The sequence below is a fragment of the Ursus maritimus genome, unplaced genomic scaffold, assembly GCF_017311325.1.
Source record: "Ursus maritimus isolate PB19 unplaced genomic scaffold, ASM1731132v1 scaffold_1, whole genome shotgun sequence".
NCBI classification, from domain to species: domain Eukaryota; kingdom Metazoa; phylum Chordata; class Mammalia; order Carnivora; family Ursidae; genus Ursus; species Ursus maritimus.
In genome coordinates this window covers 98,512,001-98,529,375 of record NW_024423343.1, presented here as the reverse complement: position 1 = coordinate 98,529,375, position 17,375 = coordinate 98,512,001, and the positions used below count along the sequence as shown (strand labels likewise).

The window sequence follows — 17,375 nt, the reverse complement described above, 5'->3', positions numbered from 1 at the left end:
AGAGAGAGAGAGAGAGAGAGAGAGAGAGAAAGAGAGAAGGAGAAACCTGATGCTTCCCCCAACCTGAGTGTGGCAGAGCAAATTCAAACATGCCTACTACTCATGTGTCTGTGAAGGATGAGCACTGGAATTCAGTAGATAATATCTACATTGTAAAATGAATAAAAAATTACCAATAAGAAAATACTGAATTAATTTCTTAAAGAGTTAAACAACATGGGGGGGTGCCTGAGTGGCTCAGTCAGTTGAACATCTGACTCTTGATTTCAGCTCAGGTCATGATCTTGGGGTTGTGAGATCGAAAGCCCCGTGTTGGGCTCCACACTGGGCATGGAGTCTGCTCAAGATTCTCGCTCTCCCTCTCCCTCTGCCTCCTCCCCACCCCCTACCCCACACTTGTGCACTCTAAATAAATAAATATAAATATAAATATATTAAAGGGGTGCCTGGGCAGCTCAGTTGGTTGAGCTTCCGACTCTCGATCGTGGCTCAGGTCATGACCTCGGAGTCCTGGGATCAAGCCACACATCTGGCCCCGCATTCAGCGGGGAGTCTGCTTGGGGGTTCTCTTCTCCTCTCCTTCTGTCCCTCCCCCCAACCAGACTGTATTGTGTGAATACACACTCTCTCTAAAATGCATAGATTAATCATCAGAAAAAATTTTTAAAAAGAATTAAACAACATAGATCCCACTTATGATAATAAAAGATATATTATTTGGTTATATGGGGGGGTGTTAAAGGCTGCAATAGGGAACTGAAAACTAATATCATTATTTCAGAAAGCCTAAAGGAACTGTTAATTTATGTGAGCTGAGGCTGTATGGGCTAACAGCTTTGTTTTGGGCTGGCAACATCAACACTGGTTGTCTCATGAGAAACCTGACTAATTATTTACTTAAAAAGTATAGTTTTCCAGACAAACAAAATCTTTCTGCAGAGGGAAAAAAAGAATTTAAGAGGTCTTTGTTTTGAGAAACCTGGGAACCATTCTCTCAAATTTTAAAGTAAGTCAAAGCATTGATCTCACTATGAAACCAAGTAAAATGCTTTAAATCCTTTAACCAGATCGAGATCAATCTCAAATGTTAATGAACAATTTATTGTGGTTTTAAACCCACATTCAATCATTCCATTCTTGGGCAATTTGCATAGTTTCCTGTAGCAAAACCAAGATAAAAGCAGAGTTGGTTTTTCCCCCTTGTTTGGCAATATCTCAAGGTAATTGCCTTAGTCTTCCGCTTAACTTTGCTGGTAGAAACAGAAGGCTGGCCCTCCCAAGATCTCCCAGAATGTTATTAAGATGAGATCATTTTGTATTTTTATCTATGCCTGTTTGTTTTAATGTCTGATAGAAGCAGTATGATTATTTAGACTTTACACTGTATTTACTTGGAGTGAGTGAGTCTTCACCAAGTCACTCTCTTCCAATGAATTGAATTCGATGTCATTCAAAGTGTTTATTGAGTGCCTTCTATGTGTTAGGCATTGTGCTGTACCAAAGAGATGGTCTCTGTTCTTCAAAAGAATGAAGCTTTTATCTCCCTCCCCAAACCCTACAATCCAGGTAAATCAGATTGTACACCTGTGTCCAAATATGCAGCATGCACCCTGGACCTCTCTCAATGTCTTCCTTTATGCCCTGAATATCTTCTTCCCATTTCTCTCTCCTTTTGGGCTATCTCAAGTGGCTTCTCCTCCACAAGCTATTTTTTTTTAAGATTTTATTTTTAAGTAAATAAAAATTTTTGTGGGGCTCGAACCTACAACCCCAAGATCAAGAGTCACATGCCCTACTGACTGAGCCAGCCAGAAGCCCCCATAAGCTTTTTTTAATATCATGACCAGTAAGCTCCTGGTCTAAAGATGTTCAACATCATTACTTATTAGGGAAATGCAAATAAAACATGGAAATAAAAAAATACAAATAAAATCATGATAAAATAAAACAGCCTCTCCTCTGCTGTCCTGCCTGCCACTCCTTTGTGGTGTATTCAATAAGCTTCTATCTCCTTTAAAACAAAACAAAACAAAACAAAAAAACCCAGTGAGTTGAATGGTGGCCTCAAGAAGGTATGTTCACATTCTAATACCTGGAACCTGTGAATGTGACCTTATTTGGGAAAAGGATCATTGCAGATGTTATTAAGCTAAGGACCTTGAGATGGGGTGTTCCTGAATTACCCAGGTTGGCCTTAGTCCAGTGATGTATCCTTTTAAGAGAAGAGGAGAAGACATAGAGTCAGAGAAGGCCATGTGAAGGTAGAGGTAGAGATGGGAGTTATGTAGCCACAAGCCAAGAAATACCTGCCAAAAGCTGCCAGAGGCGAAACAAGATTCTCCCCCAAGAGCCTCCGGAGGGAGCACAGCTCTGCCGACACCTTAATTTTGGACTCTGTCCTCCAGAATAAATTTCTGTTTTTTTAAGATCCTCAATTTGTGGTTACTTGTTATAGCAGCCACAGAAAACTAACATACCATACAACCCAACATTTCTACTCCTTGGTTATATCCGAGGGAACTGAAAATATATCCACACAAAAAAACACACACGAATATTCATAACGGTGTTATTCATAATAGCCTCAGAGTTGACACCCAAATGTCCATCAACTGATGAATGGATAAACAAAACGTGGTAGAACCATACAATGGAATGGTATTCAGTCCCAAAAAGGAATGAAGTACTGATAGATGCTACAAGGGGGATGAGTCCGGAAAACATTATGCTAAATGAAAGAAGCCAGTCTCAAAAGACTACATGTTATAGGATTCTATTTACATGAACTGTCCAGAACAGTTCCATCTATACCAACAGAAAGCAGACGAGAGGTTGCCCAGGGTAGGAGTAGACTGGGTGGGAGAACAAGGACAGCAAAGGAGCTAGGGAGTGGGAAGTGAATTGTTTATTCATTATATTCATTATTTATTATAAACAATGAGCAATCATGAAAGATAATTATTTTAGATCTACCCTATTACCACCGAGACAGCAAACCTAATACCAGGAAAAGTAAGCTCCAAAACCACTTATTAACCTTGGTCTTTGACACCGTGTTCTAAGAAATGCAATCTTTGTAGGTTGATGGGTGGATTTCCTAATCACCATTTTATTTTTTTATTTTTTTTAATTTTTTAAATTATATTATGTTAGTCACCATACAGTACATCCCTGGTTTTTGATGTAAAGTTCGATGATTCATTAGTTGCGTATAACACCCAGTGTACCATGCAATATGTGCCCTCCTTACTACCCATCACCAGTCTATCCCATTCCCCCACCCCCTCCCCTCTGAAGCCCTCAGTTTGTTTCTCAGAGTCCATAGTCTCCCATGCTTCATTCCCCCTTCTGATTACCCCCCTTTCTTTATCCCTTTCTTCCCCTACCGATCTTCCTAGTTCTTATGTTCCATAGATGAGAGAAATCATATGATAATTGTCTTTCTCTCCTTGACTTATTTCACTTAGCATTATCTCCTCCAGTGCCGTCCATGTTGCAGCAAATGTTGAGAACTCGTTCTTTTTGATAGCTGAGTAATATTCCATTGTATATATGGACCACAACTTCTTAATCCGGTCACATCTGTTGAAGGGCATCTCGGTTCCTTCCACGATTTAGCTATTGTGGACATTGCTGCTATGAACATTGGGGTGCATATGGCCCTTCTCTTCACTATGTCTGTATCTTTGGGGTAAACACCCAGTAGTGCAATGGCTGGATCATAGGGTAGCTCAATTTTTAACTTTTTAAGGGACCTCCACACTGTTTTCCAGAGTGGCTGTACCAACTTGCATTCCCACCAACAATGTAGGAGGGATCCCCTTTCTCCACATTCTCTCCAGGAATTGTTGTTTCTTGCCTTGTCAATTTTTGCCACTCTAACTGGACTAAGGTGGTATCTCAGTGTGGTTTTGATTTGAATTTCCATGATGGCTAATGCTAATCACCATTTTAAATCCTAATCCTTTTCCTGAGGGGAAACCCTTGGCACCTAACAGGTTTCTCTCTGGGTTTATTCTCGCTCTACCAACTTCGATGCACTAGAACGCAGGGAAACGGCGTCCTCTGTTTGTTGGAGACTGCCTGACAGAAACCTAACTTCACTTCCTGACAGCTTCAACATTTGCCAGCTGCTTCCCCTTGCTCTGAGCCATCTAACACAATAGTTGCAATTCTTTCTTAAAATGATCCACTTTGAGACATGGCTTCTAAGAATGCATTACATCTAAAAGTAGAGACTCTTGTGGTGGCTGGCGACAGAGCCAGAGGTGGGGAACGTCGTGTACAATGCCAGAGGCTCAGAGGGCTCACGGGAAGGACTCAGAGGGCTCTTCCTCTGCCCCACTCCAACCATGCACAGAGGTCATTTTGCTCAGATCCAAAGCCCAGGGGGAGTAGTTCCGAGATGTCCTGCTCAGTTTTGACTTAAGGGGATCGATGTGAGATCACTGAGGTTGTAGAGCCGACTTAAATGTTTAGGTCCCAGGGCGCCTGGATGGCTCAGTCGATTAAGTGTCTGACTCTTGATTTCAGCTCAGGTCATGATCTCAGGGTTGTGAGGTCGAGCCCTGTGTCAGGCTATGGGCTGGGTGTGGAGCCTGCTTAAGATTCTCTCTCTCTCTCTCTCCGTCCCTCCGCACTTCCTCTCTTTAAAAAAAAAACTTGTTCAGGTCCCTATAAGCATAGGAGTTAGGAATGCTGTAGTCACCCCAAGCCCACCCAGTCTGAACATGCAGGTCAATGAAGGGGACCCAGGAGACTCTGTGCTGGACTGCAATCCATCCTTTCAACTGTGCCTTTTGGCGCCTGTCCAGTGGAACTGACCCTTGCCACCCAGACCTGGCTAGAATCTCTCTGGCCAGAATGGCTGATTTAGGCATGGGCATCAGACCCGAGCAGGTGAAATGGAACGCTCACTGAAGCCTTCTAGGAAAGGGATACCCCCCTCCCTTTGTGTAGGCGTGGAGCAAGTGGGCACTGATTTGGAAGAAGGCAGCTTAAGAGTCCAAGCCGGTCTCTATCACTTACTAGCTGTGTGTTCTTGAGCCATTATTGAACCTTCTGGAATCCTGGTTTCCTCATCTACATAATAAGAATAACAGTACAACTTCCACAGAGCTAGTATAAGGACAAAATTGAGTCACGTGAGACACGATCACTGTGAGACAGCAAGCATGGTTGTTAGCCCCCAAGAGTCAGTCCGCAATGACACCTGTTTGGAAAGAATGCCAGGAGGAGCCTTTGGCAGGGGGCGAGTAGCTTGTCCAAGGACACTGGTGCAGCTTTAAAATTTCTCATCCTAGAACCACCTTTCTGACCCAACTCACATCTGTGCTTCTGCCGATGCTGCTGCTCTTTAAATGAATGAGTAATATAAATGCAGAACATTCGTGTCATTTCATTACTGTGATTAATTATCCCACTTAAAAAACACCTACCAGAATCTGTTGGTGTTGTTTTTCTACTTCATAGCCTCCAAAATGCAATATGCCAGGTTTTGCCTGTATGACCTTATTATTCAGGACTGCTGCATAAACCTCTATAAAAACAATGTAGAGAAGTACACCATGAGAGGAGACATAAAAGAAAATATTAAATAAATGAAGATCCTATTAATGTGGGCTCTCTTTAATTTAGGATATTTTAAGCCTATGAAAGCTTCAGACAGAGGATACGGCTGTCAACAAGATTAATGATCTACTCCAATGAACTGTACTGCTTCGCCCTCTATTTTTACACATCGTTTGGGAGATATTATCATCACAATACAAATTCACATGTATTGTTTATTACCCACTAAAATAATCTGCTCTTCACGTTTTGTCCAAGTCTTCATAATAAAACACGAGCTTGCGAGAGCATGCACCCTACCTTTGTGGCTCTGTATAACACCGAGATGACTTATTACGTAATGAACACACAGTTCAAAGAATCCAAACACCGAGCGTTTAGTTTCATTACTGGGTATTAACCTGTTATCACTGGATTTCCTCCGAATAGAATTACAACGTGATAGAATAATCGTAAAGCTCTGAATAATTATCGCTCTGGACAGTAAAGTCTCAAACGGCTATTAGCATAATGTGAATGTCTTTTTTTCTTCTTCTTCTTCCAGTTTTGAGAACAAGGTTGAAACAGCTGATCTCACAAAAGTGTCCAGGTCTACAAAACTCTTCCCAGCTCTTTAGGAGGCAGGAGCTGAGACATGTAGAGGAGGCACCGAGAACCCACCACACAACTGTCTCTGTGCCGTTGGCGCTTACACTCGGCCTTCGTTCGTCATCCTCACTCCAGCCCTACGCAGTGGGTATTATTTCCATTGTGCAGGTGAGACTCAACAAGATTGAACAACTTGCCCACAGCTGGTAGTTAAAAATCAAACCCAGGTCTGTCTGATTCCAACCACTAAACTGCCTCCCTCAATACGAATGCACTGTTCAGTTTCTTACAAATGGTGGCTTTCACCTTTGGCTCTTCCCCAAGCCTGGGAGCCACAGACACCCTCCCCCATTGCTTAGCTCACTGTGATTCTTGTAAACACCTGGAGCGCATAGGAAACGACTGGGCTCTTGCTCCTTACCAGGTGAGCTGACACTACCATCAGCTTTGGGCTGAACCAAAGGGCTGGAATGGGGTCAGGGTGGTGTTTGGGGGGGGGGGGATGGGCGATCTCTGTAGGTTATTTTGTAAGTACTGAACATTACTTGGTAAATTTTTTAAATGCTGAACATTTTACTTTTGTTTTTAGAGCCGCACAACTGACCTAAAACAGGTATTTTTCTGTTAATGCTCAGAAATAGTTGAGTACACTAATTTGCACTTAGTAAGTTCTACAGGGACGAAAAAGCCACACCAAAATACTACATTCCCAGCATTTGCGAGGGGCCTTGAATGATGAAGGAACAGCCTCACTAGTGTGATGGTAGAGAGCTGGAGACTGGGCTACCATGACTGAACACCACCTCTCCACCCAGCTGGGCCAGGTTGGGGAATTCCTTTGACCTCTCTGAGCCTCAACTTCCCCACCAGTAAGATAAAAACAGAACGTTGATGTTGTGTGGATTAAGTGAGAATAATGTAGGCAAAATGATTAGCCTCTTACATACTAGCTACAGGATTTTACTAGGCTTTCCACGTGCAGGGCAGGGAAGGGACAGGCATGGAAAAAGGCAAGAAGATATAAAGTGCATGTGGTCTTAAAGGAGCAGGAGTAACGGTGTGGTTGGAGCTGGGGATGAGGGGTGCGCAGCATGGGGATGGAGCTGGGTGGGCAGGCTGGCATCCACAGCAGAGGGGGCCAAGTGCCAAGTGAAGGAACTGCAGCTCTCGCAAGGGAACTGCTGAGAGTGTCTGAGCAGGATAGGGACAGGGCCAGCCATGACTGCACAAAGGAAACTGACGGGGTGTGAAGGGTGGTCAGGCACGGGGAGGGTGGGGGGGGAAGACGACAGACAGGTAATCAAGGAAGTAGAAGCAACAGAACTTGGTGACTCATTTACACCACAAGAATCTATCACGTGAGTGGATGGACCTAAATAGAACCATTGTTCTTAATAATAAAAGCTATTGTGAGCCTATAAAACAATATAGAGAAATCAGCACCAAAAATCCCATTATGCTTTCTGGACCTTGGATCCTGTGGCAAGATGTAAATTGTAAAGCAGATCTCTTTTCTACTCACTTACTTGATTCTAGAAGGTGATTAGGTACTGCTCTTCTTTTCTTGGGCTCCTCCACAAGGCTCTTCAAAAGGAGGGGGGATGTGTCCGTAAATGGTTCTTCGGCATTGCTTAGTTCTCTGCTGGGGGTTTTCACCACTGCCATTTTATCATGAAAAATCGAGTCTTCTTTTTAGAGCCAAAGGTCATTTCCTGGGAAAAAACCAGTAGTAGTATGAGAAACCACACACATATCTTTTTCTCAATCTTTGACAACGTACCTCTGTGTGTGGTTTCCTGTGGACCAGGCCCTCCCTGCCTCCCAGCCTCTCCTAGCCACTCCATTCCCACACAGGGACATCCCATTAATCTTGTGTCACACATCACAACCCAGTATCATGCCATTGCTCAAAACCCTTCCGTGGTCCTTAATTTTCTCTTCTCAAGAGCTTTCCCCAAAATGTGGTGCTTGAGATGCTTTTGAGCTATTAGGAGGGGCACCTGAATGGGGAAATAAAGGTGCTCACAATCAAAATTGGAAAAAGTTGAAGTAAAGAGTTAAACAGGCCTCTTCTGAGATTTCTCCAAATCGGTCTCTTAGTTGCATGAGACCATGAAACCCTTTAACATTTGGAGACACTGGCATTCTTGGGCCACCTTCCTGGGCCCGTCTCTGGGGTGATGAGGAGGTGGAGTAAACAGTGGACCTCCTCCAGCACCCAGAGGGCATTCCTAGGAGCTCTGCTGTAGGATCTAGGGTCCTGGTTCCTGGGGACCCTTTGTCACACTTGCTTTTCCTTTACATTCATGTTAAGTTCCACCCTCTTCATATAAAGTCCACACTGACCCCAACACCCTTCAACGGTCTTTAGCAATTAGGGCCCCTACTACCCATTGGGTATTAATGATTTATAGCCTTGTACACAGCACTTTACAAAGCCTATGCATCTTACTATCTTCTACAGCTAAGTCTCTAAATTTGGGATCCTTGTACATGCTTGGGGGGCTGCTCTGCGATGCCTCTGAGATTGAATGCAAAATCATATGTGGATCTTTATGTGCTTGTTTTTTGTTTTTTTCTGGAGAAGGCTCATAGCTTTAGATTTCCCACAATCCACAACGTAAGCAAAATACACTGACTACACTGAAGAAAATGTTTAATAATCATTTTCTGAAAGTTTCTCCTTTCCCCTTACCTCCCCCCTCCTCTCACTGGCGGCTCTGAAGACTCCCCACGCCTCAGCACAGCCTCCACCACCCCCTTCCCCCCCATCCCTTCAACTCCTGCCTCAAGTTCACTTTCCAGCTCCCTCTCCTCGGCTCCCTCAAGTTTCCTGCCAAACGAGGGCGAAGCCATTTTCACGAGAGCTCCTACTCCAGTTCACTCACTCCGGGGTGAACCTTGTCTCTTTTCACACACCCCCATCCTTGGTCCCCTCGCCCCATCCTCACCCTAGCCAAACGCCTGCTCCCCTCGGCGCCCCTTGACTCCCTCTCCTGCTAGGGTCAGGGGTGGACCCCAGACCCACGCACCACCCCCAATCCTCACTTAACCCTTTAGGTCCGACCTCTCCTCTGACCCCAGCCCAGGCTGACTTGCGGCGGGACACCCACCCGGGGTTCAGGCTGCCTTAGCAGCTCCGCGGCGGCCCACGGGGGCCACGCCTGGCCCCAGGTCCTAGGCGGCTCACACAGGAGATGGTTCCGGGATTGGGTATTCGGCCGGCGCCTGCGCCGGCTTCTGCTCGGAACGTCGCCATGACGACGCGGACGCGCTCCCGGGGAGGGGGGCGGTCTGCGGCCGGACGCGACCAAACTCCCCAGGGACGTGGGGCGGGGGGAGCCGGGCAGCGGCTCGAGGTGAGTTCTGGGGACTCGGAGCAGTCTATAGGGCCTGGGGAAGAACAGAGAGAGTGACTTATGAGGTGCGAGGGCCATGGATTCCCGAGGGGAAGTGAGAAAGTTCGGGAGACACTATACACTGGAACCTGCCGAGAGCAGAAGGCGGGAAAGCGGCAGGCGGAAAGGGGCGGGGCCTCCCCAGCTCAGTGGGCGGAACTTCCCGACCTTGATTCAAGGAATTACTTAATACTTCAGTATAGTTTGTTTTACGTTTTCTGTTGTGGTAAATTTCAAACATATACGAAGGTAGGCGGAATAGTATGATGAACCTTCAACACCTATCTGTAACCGTGTTCAAATCACGGGCAGTCTTGTTTCGTCTATACATTTCCCCTACTCCCTGTATTATTTTGAAGAAAATCCCAGGCATCATTTCATCCATAAATATTTCAGAATATACCTCCAAAAGATAAAAACTCTTTAAAAACATAACATCAGTGCCAGTGCCTTAAAAAATTAAAGTAATTTAATATCTTCAAATACCCAATACTCAATTGCCCCACAAATGTCATGTTTAGAGTTGCCAGTGCGAAACAGAATTCAGATAAAACTCACACATTACAATAGACTGATATTTAGGTGTCTTTTAATGACAGATGCTCCCTCCATATCTTTTTGTTGTTGTTGCAAGTTATGCACTGAAGAAATTGTTTCTGTTCTGATATTTAGGAGTTATAAACCATAAACCTGGACTTGCTCCCCAGACTTCCTGCCCTGTCGATTCCACCCTGCTCATGCATGGGCATTATTCCTTACACAGATGGTTCAAGCTTCTCTCTTCCCAGGAGTTGTCTCTGTCTCATTTTTTCATTGTATGCCTTGACACTCGCTAGATATTATTTATGGCTTCATGTTGATAAGAAATTATAGTAGGAATCCCCACACCCACATCATTTGTGCTGTATGTGGTCCCCCCCACACACACACACACTGGGAATATTCATTTTTCCCATCTTCCTAGTCTCCAATCCTTCCTCGCTGCCATGATTACTGATTAAAAATCTCCCCATCTTTCAAGGCCAGTCTGGAGATATCTTCTACCCTCCCCATAGCCCTTGGAGTCAGAAGGACTGTTTCCCTACTCTGGGTTCCATACACTTTGTTCTAGCATCTTTTTTGGCACTTATCTTTTTATATGTGGCACCCATCATTACTTGTGCTTCTTAAACTGTGAAATTCTTATCGGGAGGAGACTGTGCCTTATCTTTGGATCTCCCACAGCTCTTGACACAGATCTTTGTTTCTAGTGATTACCCAATAACTGTTGGCCATGTGGGTGAAAAAAAAAATCTATTTGCTTATATAGTAGGTTGTTTTAGTTCTTTCTGTTTTGTTGCCCCAACAAGGTTGTAGATTTTAGTACAAGTACTTTGTTTCCCACAGCCCCAGACCTTTCCACTCCAGCTTAAATCATCAAATGCTTTCTTTTGTACACTTGTGGACGGGTATTGGGTAACACTTTTTAATTTGTCTTAAAATTTTTTCCTTAGAAACAGTGCCGAATTCCCTACTTTTATATGTAAAGATAGACATAAAATAGATACATAGATAAGAATATAGATATAATATGTAGGTCTCTGTACAATTCACCAAATTGCATATTACAGTGTAGTGGACACTGCTGGTTTTCTACTCCCATCTTCCAGCTTTGCTCAGGCTCCTCCCCAGTCCCAGTTCCCCAGATCCCCACTTCTAGCAGTCGATGCTGATTAGTCTACGCCAGTCACAGAACCCCCATCCTTTTGCCAACAGAGACATTAGGGAAAGACTTCTGGGGGAACTCTGGAAAAGGCTTCCTCTCTCCTAAGAAAGAGACACACATAAATACAGTATCTGTCTTTTTTTGGACATTGCAGTGATTCCTTGGAAGTCCAGCAGTCATCAGAGGCCAGCACGAGCCTGAGCATGAAAGCGAAGCTGGTGAGCAGAATTAGCAGAGCCAGGAGACAGGAAGAAGGTTCTGGACCTGGATGACATCATCTCACCTCTGCTTGCCTGGTACCTGCATCCCATTATCTCTTTCTTTCCACTGAGAGCATTTTGACATACAATGATTTCTTTTTTTTTATTTTAAGATTTTATTTATTTATTTGAGAGAGAGAGAGTGAGCTGGGGGAAGGGACGGTGAGGGGCAGAGGGAAGGGGTAGGGCAGAGGGAGAAGCAGGCTCCCCCCTGAGCAGGGAGCCTAATGCAGGGCTCCATCCCAGGACCCTGGGATCCTGACCTGAGCCAAAGGCAGACACTCAACCAACTGAGCCACCCAGGCGCCGCTGACATATGATGATTTCTAAACACTCACTACTCCAAGTGGGAACTGTAGCACAGGAGTTTGCCAGAAATGCAGAATTTCAGGTCACCCCAGACCTACTGAATCAGAACCTACATATTAATAAGATCCCCCAGAGATTCACAGACACAGTAAAGTTTGAGAATCACTAAACCGATGATGCCCTACAATTACAGCTGTTTCCCATGATCAATTATTTAACGAATTCATTTATGTATGTCCCATTTATTTTGCTGAGGGTTTGCAGTAAGCGGAATAGAAAGGTGTCCCAGCCTCTGCCAAACTAAGTCAATGAAATAGGTATGAAAACAGGCATAGAAGCTATAAATTATAAGCGTCAGCTTCAGAAGCACAGGAGAATGCTTAATTTCCTTGCTTAAAACTCGTCGGTGTCTTCACATTGTACAGGAAAGAAAATGTAAAATCCTTAACACAACTTGCAAGGCTCTACAGGACGTTACTTATGGCCTCCTCTCTCCACCTGCTCCTTACTGCACCCCTCCCTGTGCTCCAGCTCACCACATCCCCGTTGCCTGGTGTGGTGGGTTAAGGCTGGCTGAAAATCCTGACGCTCCTCTCATGAGGTCCCTGTGCCCTCCCGTTGAATGCGGGTGGGTCTGTGACTGCTTTAACTGCCCAGTTCAGTCCGGCCTGAATTTCTGACCCCAACAGTCATGAGAAATAATAAAATGGTTGTTGTTTCCAGCCTGCAAGCTTTGGAATAGATACAGCACGGTGATAAATAACCGGAATCTTGGCTAATTTCTACTCAGCCTAAGGATCTCTTCTTTAGAGGGGCTTTCCCTGGCTTCCTTTTCTACATCAGATCCTACCCCACCACCTTCTCTCCCAGCATTGGGTGCTGTCCCTTCAATGCACTTACTGCAGAATGTGGTTCTAGACCAATGGGCTTACCTCTCCATGTCTGTCTTCCTGGACTATCAGTTCAGTAAAGGCTGACTTGTTCCCCGCTGTATACTCAACAATTTACACACTGCCTGGTACATGGTAGGACTTCCAAGATATTTGTAGGATAAAGTCATTAAAAAAAAAAAGGATAAAGTCATTAATGAGTTGTACCAAGTGAGATCTAAATTTATATATATATAGATACATATATATATGTATGTGTGTGTATATATATATATGCTTGGAATGTGGCAATTTATTCATATGGTTCAAAATCTGAGAAGTAAAAAATCTCCCTCCTACCCCTGTCCTTAAGTCATCAGGTTTCCTTTCCCGGAGGTAACCCATGTTACCAGATTCTTTTTTTTAAAGATTTATTTATTTATTTTGAAAGAGAGAGAGAGTGTGCGCACACATGTGAGCAGGGCGAGGGGCAGAGGGAGAGAGAGAATCTCAAGCAGACCCCTGCTGAGTGTGGAGCCCAGCCAAATGTTGGACTCTTGACCAAATGAGCCCCTCAGGCGCCCACCGGATTCTTATTTATCTTTATACGTTATACACACACAAGCAATTATATGTATGCTTGCATTTATAAGTTCAGCCCCTGTTTAAAAGCCCAAATAGGGGCACTTGGGTGGCTCCATTTGTTAAGTGCCTGACTCTTGATTTTGGCTCAGGTCATGATCTCAGGGTCATAAGATCGAGTCCAATGTTGGGCTCCATGCTCAGCAGGGAGTCTGCCTGAGATTCTCTCTCTCTCTCTCTCTCTCCCTCTGCCCCCAAACCTCTAAAAATAAATAAATAAATTTTTAAAAATAACTAAATAAAAAATAAAAGCCCAAATAGCTCACCCTTCTGTTTCCTCTTCTTCTACTTAGAAATACATCTGGGAGATCATTCCATATCTGTGCATGAAGTACCTCCTCATTCTTTTTTTTTTTAAAGATTTTATTTTATTTTTTAAAGTAATCTCTACATCCGGCATGGGGCTTGGACTTACAACCCCGAGATCAAGAGTTACATGCTGTACCGACTGAGCCCGCCAGGCATTCCCCTCCTCGTTGTTTTTTCTGGATGCAGAAATTCCATAACTTCTTTTTTTTTTAAGATTTTATTTATTTATTTGACAGAGAGAGAGAGACAGCCAGCAAGAGAGGGAACACAAGCAGGGGGAGTGGGAGAGGAAGAAGCAGGCTCCCTGCTCCGCAGGGATGTGGGGCTCAATCCCAGGATCCCGGGATCAGGCCCTGAGCCGAAGGCAGACGCTTAACAACTGAGCCACCCAGGTGCCCTGAAATTCTGTAACTTCTGTAATCAGTTTGCTATTATTGAATATTTAGGTTGTTCCTGATCTTCTGCCATATAAACAATGTTGTAATGATTTATATAAGTGCACATGCCATTTCTACAAACTTGTACATACATTCATTCATATGCATGTGAGTGTATCTATAGGAAAAGTCCCCAAAGTAGAAGTGTTAGGTCAGAGGGTCTGTGCATTTGTAATATTGATAACTATTGTCAGGTTGCCCTCAATAGCCTTTTCTTAATTTTTACTCCTATTTATAATGTATCAAAGTGCGGGTTTCCTTATGGCCTCACTAACAGAATATATCATAAAACCTTTACGTTTTTGCCAAACCAGTGGGTGAAAAGTAGCATTTCATTGTGGTTTTATTTTGTATTTCTCTAATGATAAGTAAAAGTGAGTATGCTTTCATATGTTTACAAGACATTTATGTTGTCTCTTCTGTACGTTTATGTCCTTTACTCATTTTCCATTTGGTTCTTGATTTTTTTCTTATTGGGTCACTGGAGCTCTTTCTATATTACAGACTTTCAATATTACAGTCTTTTGTTGCAAAAAGTTTCCTTAGCTTGTCGTTTGACTTTGCTGTTAATGGTTTTTGTCTTGTAGGATTTTTAAGAAATTTTATGTTGTATTCATTATATATTGCTCTATAACAAATTACCTAAAACATTGTAGCTTAGAACTCTAATCCTTTACTTGTTCATGGTTTTTGTGGGAAGGACATTCAGACAGGGCACAGCAGAGATGGCTTGTAGACCCAAAAGCTGGGAGGTGGAATTGTCAGAAGGCATCATTTGGCGATTGATGCTAAAGCTTCCAGCTAGGAGCCTAGATGAGGCTCTAGGCCAAAATACCCACACATGGTCTGGACTTCCTCCCAAAATGGTCACTAGATTCCAAAGACAAGTGTCCCAGGAGGGAGTCAAGCACAAGCTAGCCTTATGACCTAGCCTTGAAAGTTGTTCAGGACCACTTCCATTCTATTGGTTGAGGTCATTCACAGATCCACTCAGGTAGGGGCGCCTGGGTGGCTCAGTTGGTTAAGCATCCAACTCTTGATCTCAGCTCAGGTCTTGATCTCAGGGTTGAAGCGGCCTGCCCTTGGCCCTTACTTAGACTTGTAGGGGCGGACCACTCCAAGATGGGCCACTTTGGCATGAAGATTATTTTGATTTAAAAAGCAATCAATCAATACCCAGCAGATCTAGGAAAAGCTCTTTATCCCCCTTCCGCCCCCCCCCAACTGCCTGAAAAGAATGTAGATAGAGGAATTGGCCCAGGAAGGGAGCTATCACCATCAACAACTACATTATACTATGAACTAGGTATGGCATGCAGGGAGGGACACAGCAAGGCCTGTTTGATCAAAGTCCTCTATGTCTCCTTATTTTGGGGGGCCCAGCAAACATTTGTTTACCAAATATTGATTCCTTTTCATCTTCCTGTGAATTGCTCTTCTTCCCTTTGAAGTCCTAGACTCCTACCCCCTCCTCCTTAGTTCAGAATGACATATATCACTTATTTCACCTGTCTTAGGAATTTCTTGTCTATGTGGATTCCCCCAAATGTATGACATTAAATTTGACTTTCTCCCATTCATGTGTCTCATGTCCACTAGATTTCTAGTCCAGCTAGAAGGACCTCGACAGGCAGAGTAAATTCTTCTTCCCCAACAGACTCTACCTCTCAATGGAGAAGTGTCAACATCTTAAGGGAGTACCACATTCTCTGTTCTCTGGCATTGACGGTGGACGGGAGGGGACAGAACTGCTGTAGCCCTCTTGCTACCAGCCTGAGCTTACGCATTCAGGGGAGGGCCCAGCCAAGAGAACCATGCGCAAACAGAACCTGAAACATGCGTGAGTCCACCCTGAATAATGCTGTCTCTGGACTCTCAGTCACGTGAGCCAGTACTCATCCCTATCACTACTTCAGCCAATTTGAGGTGGTTTGTCTGTTATCGGGAGCCAAATGCATCTTAATTTGTATGTGCAGGCCATTTAATTGCACTGTTTTTTTTTTCAACCTCGTGATAATGCTGAAAGATCGGTATTATTTGCCCCATTACACAGATGAGGATATTAGCCCTGGAGGACTAAAGTAACTGCCCAAGGTCACATGGAGAATTGATGCCTAAGTCAGGATTTGAATCCAGGTTTGTTTGTTGCCTACATTCTTTTCTGTATGCCAAGCCACCTGCCTAATCAGGCAGAAATGTGGGGAGCCTCTGGGAGGTCGGGGTGCACCTGATCTTTCTTTGTTCCCTCCAGTGGAGATAAGGCCTTGGGAACACTGGCAGCATTGTCTTTCAGATATGGTTTTATTTGCTCTCTTTTATTTGATCTGCTTAAATGATAATATTTCATATAAATATTTAAAAGGATGCTGACAAATGGAGGAGGAAAATAAGAAAAGTAAAGGAAAAACTGCTTTCCTGAGAAAGCCAGCCCCCATTTCCAGAGTGTAAACAGTGAGCCTGGACCATAAAAACCTCATTAAAATGTCAGTGTTATACCTTTGTACTTCAGCACTGAATAGGAAATCATGCTTGCCCCATTATTTATGGCTCATCAATAATACATTAGCTCGGCTCCAGAAAAGCTCACATTCAAGAAAGGACAGACCTCTTTGTTTGGTTTATTGAACAGCTGAAGGGGCAAAGCAAGTGTGTGTCATTGGTGTGGTCATTTGGTGAAGGCCTTAAACCCAGACACCCGGGATCAGCCAACTCCTCACTCCTTCCCAATGCTCTCCTCATCCCCTACCCCCAAACCAGTCCCTGCTGCTCAAATGTCACTTTCCCAGGAAACCTTCCTTACGTGTATGCCAGGGGAAATTGTTACAGGTGACAGAAATGGATTTAAGTGACAGAAATAGATTACAAGTGACGGAATGAATTCAAAAGTAAAAAAAGTTTAAATTTTATCCATCTACCTATCTATCTTCTGTCAAGAGAGGCTTCCGTCACAGCTGCATCTAGGTGCCAGAGGATGGTGTTAGGATCTTGTCTTTCTTGGTCTCTCGGTTCTCCACTCCGTGTGGGCTTCATCCCAACGAGGACTCTCCATGATGTGGGAGGGCTGCCATCTTGCTACTAGCTTGAGTATAATGCTAAGGCATAGGTTTTGGTTGTGCCACTCTTATTGGTCCAGCATCAGTCATGTGCCCACCCCTGAACCAATTACCTTGTTTAGCTGGTGGTGCGGCCTCTCCTCGCCTAGGTCTGGGTCATGTGCTCACCCCTGGGCTGCTGTTGGTGAAAGCCCCACCCAAGCCACAAGGTCTGAGAGTGGGGGAGGGGAAGGG

The 17,375-nt window shown here is 44.2% G+C and overlaps 2 protein-coding genes across 2 annotated transcripts in view; one reads left to right on the top strand and one right to left on the bottom strand.

Annotated features, from left to right (window-relative positions):
* The window catches only part of CFAP221 (cilia and flagella associated protein 221), a 92,846-nt gene extending 83,510 nt beyond the window's left edge, over nucleotides 1-9,336 (bottom strand). Inside the window, exons 1-3 of the mRNA XM_008686111.2 lie at nucleotides 9,273-9,336; nucleotides 7,686-7,871; nucleotides 5,439-5,539 (exon numbers count right to left, since the gene is read on the bottom strand). Of these exons, the coding sequence (XP_008684333.2) occupies nucleotides 5,439-5,539; nucleotides 7,686-7,824 (240 nt within the window). The 5' untranslated portion in view covers nucleotides 7,825-7,871; nucleotides 9,273-9,336. The remainder of the gene's footprint in view (nucleotides 1-5,438; nucleotides 5,540-7,685; nucleotides 7,872-9,272) is intronic.
* Nucleotides 9,337-9,416: 80 nt separating this feature from the next.
* SCTR (secretin receptor) overlaps nucleotides 9,417-17,375 on the top strand; it is an 84,429-nt gene continuing 76,470 nt past the window's right edge. Inside the window, exon 1 of the mRNA XM_040636868.1 lies at nucleotides 9,417-9,518. Coding sequence (XP_040492802.1) covers nucleotides 9,417-9,518 — 102 coding nt within the window. The remainder of the gene's footprint in view (nucleotides 9,519-17,375) is intronic.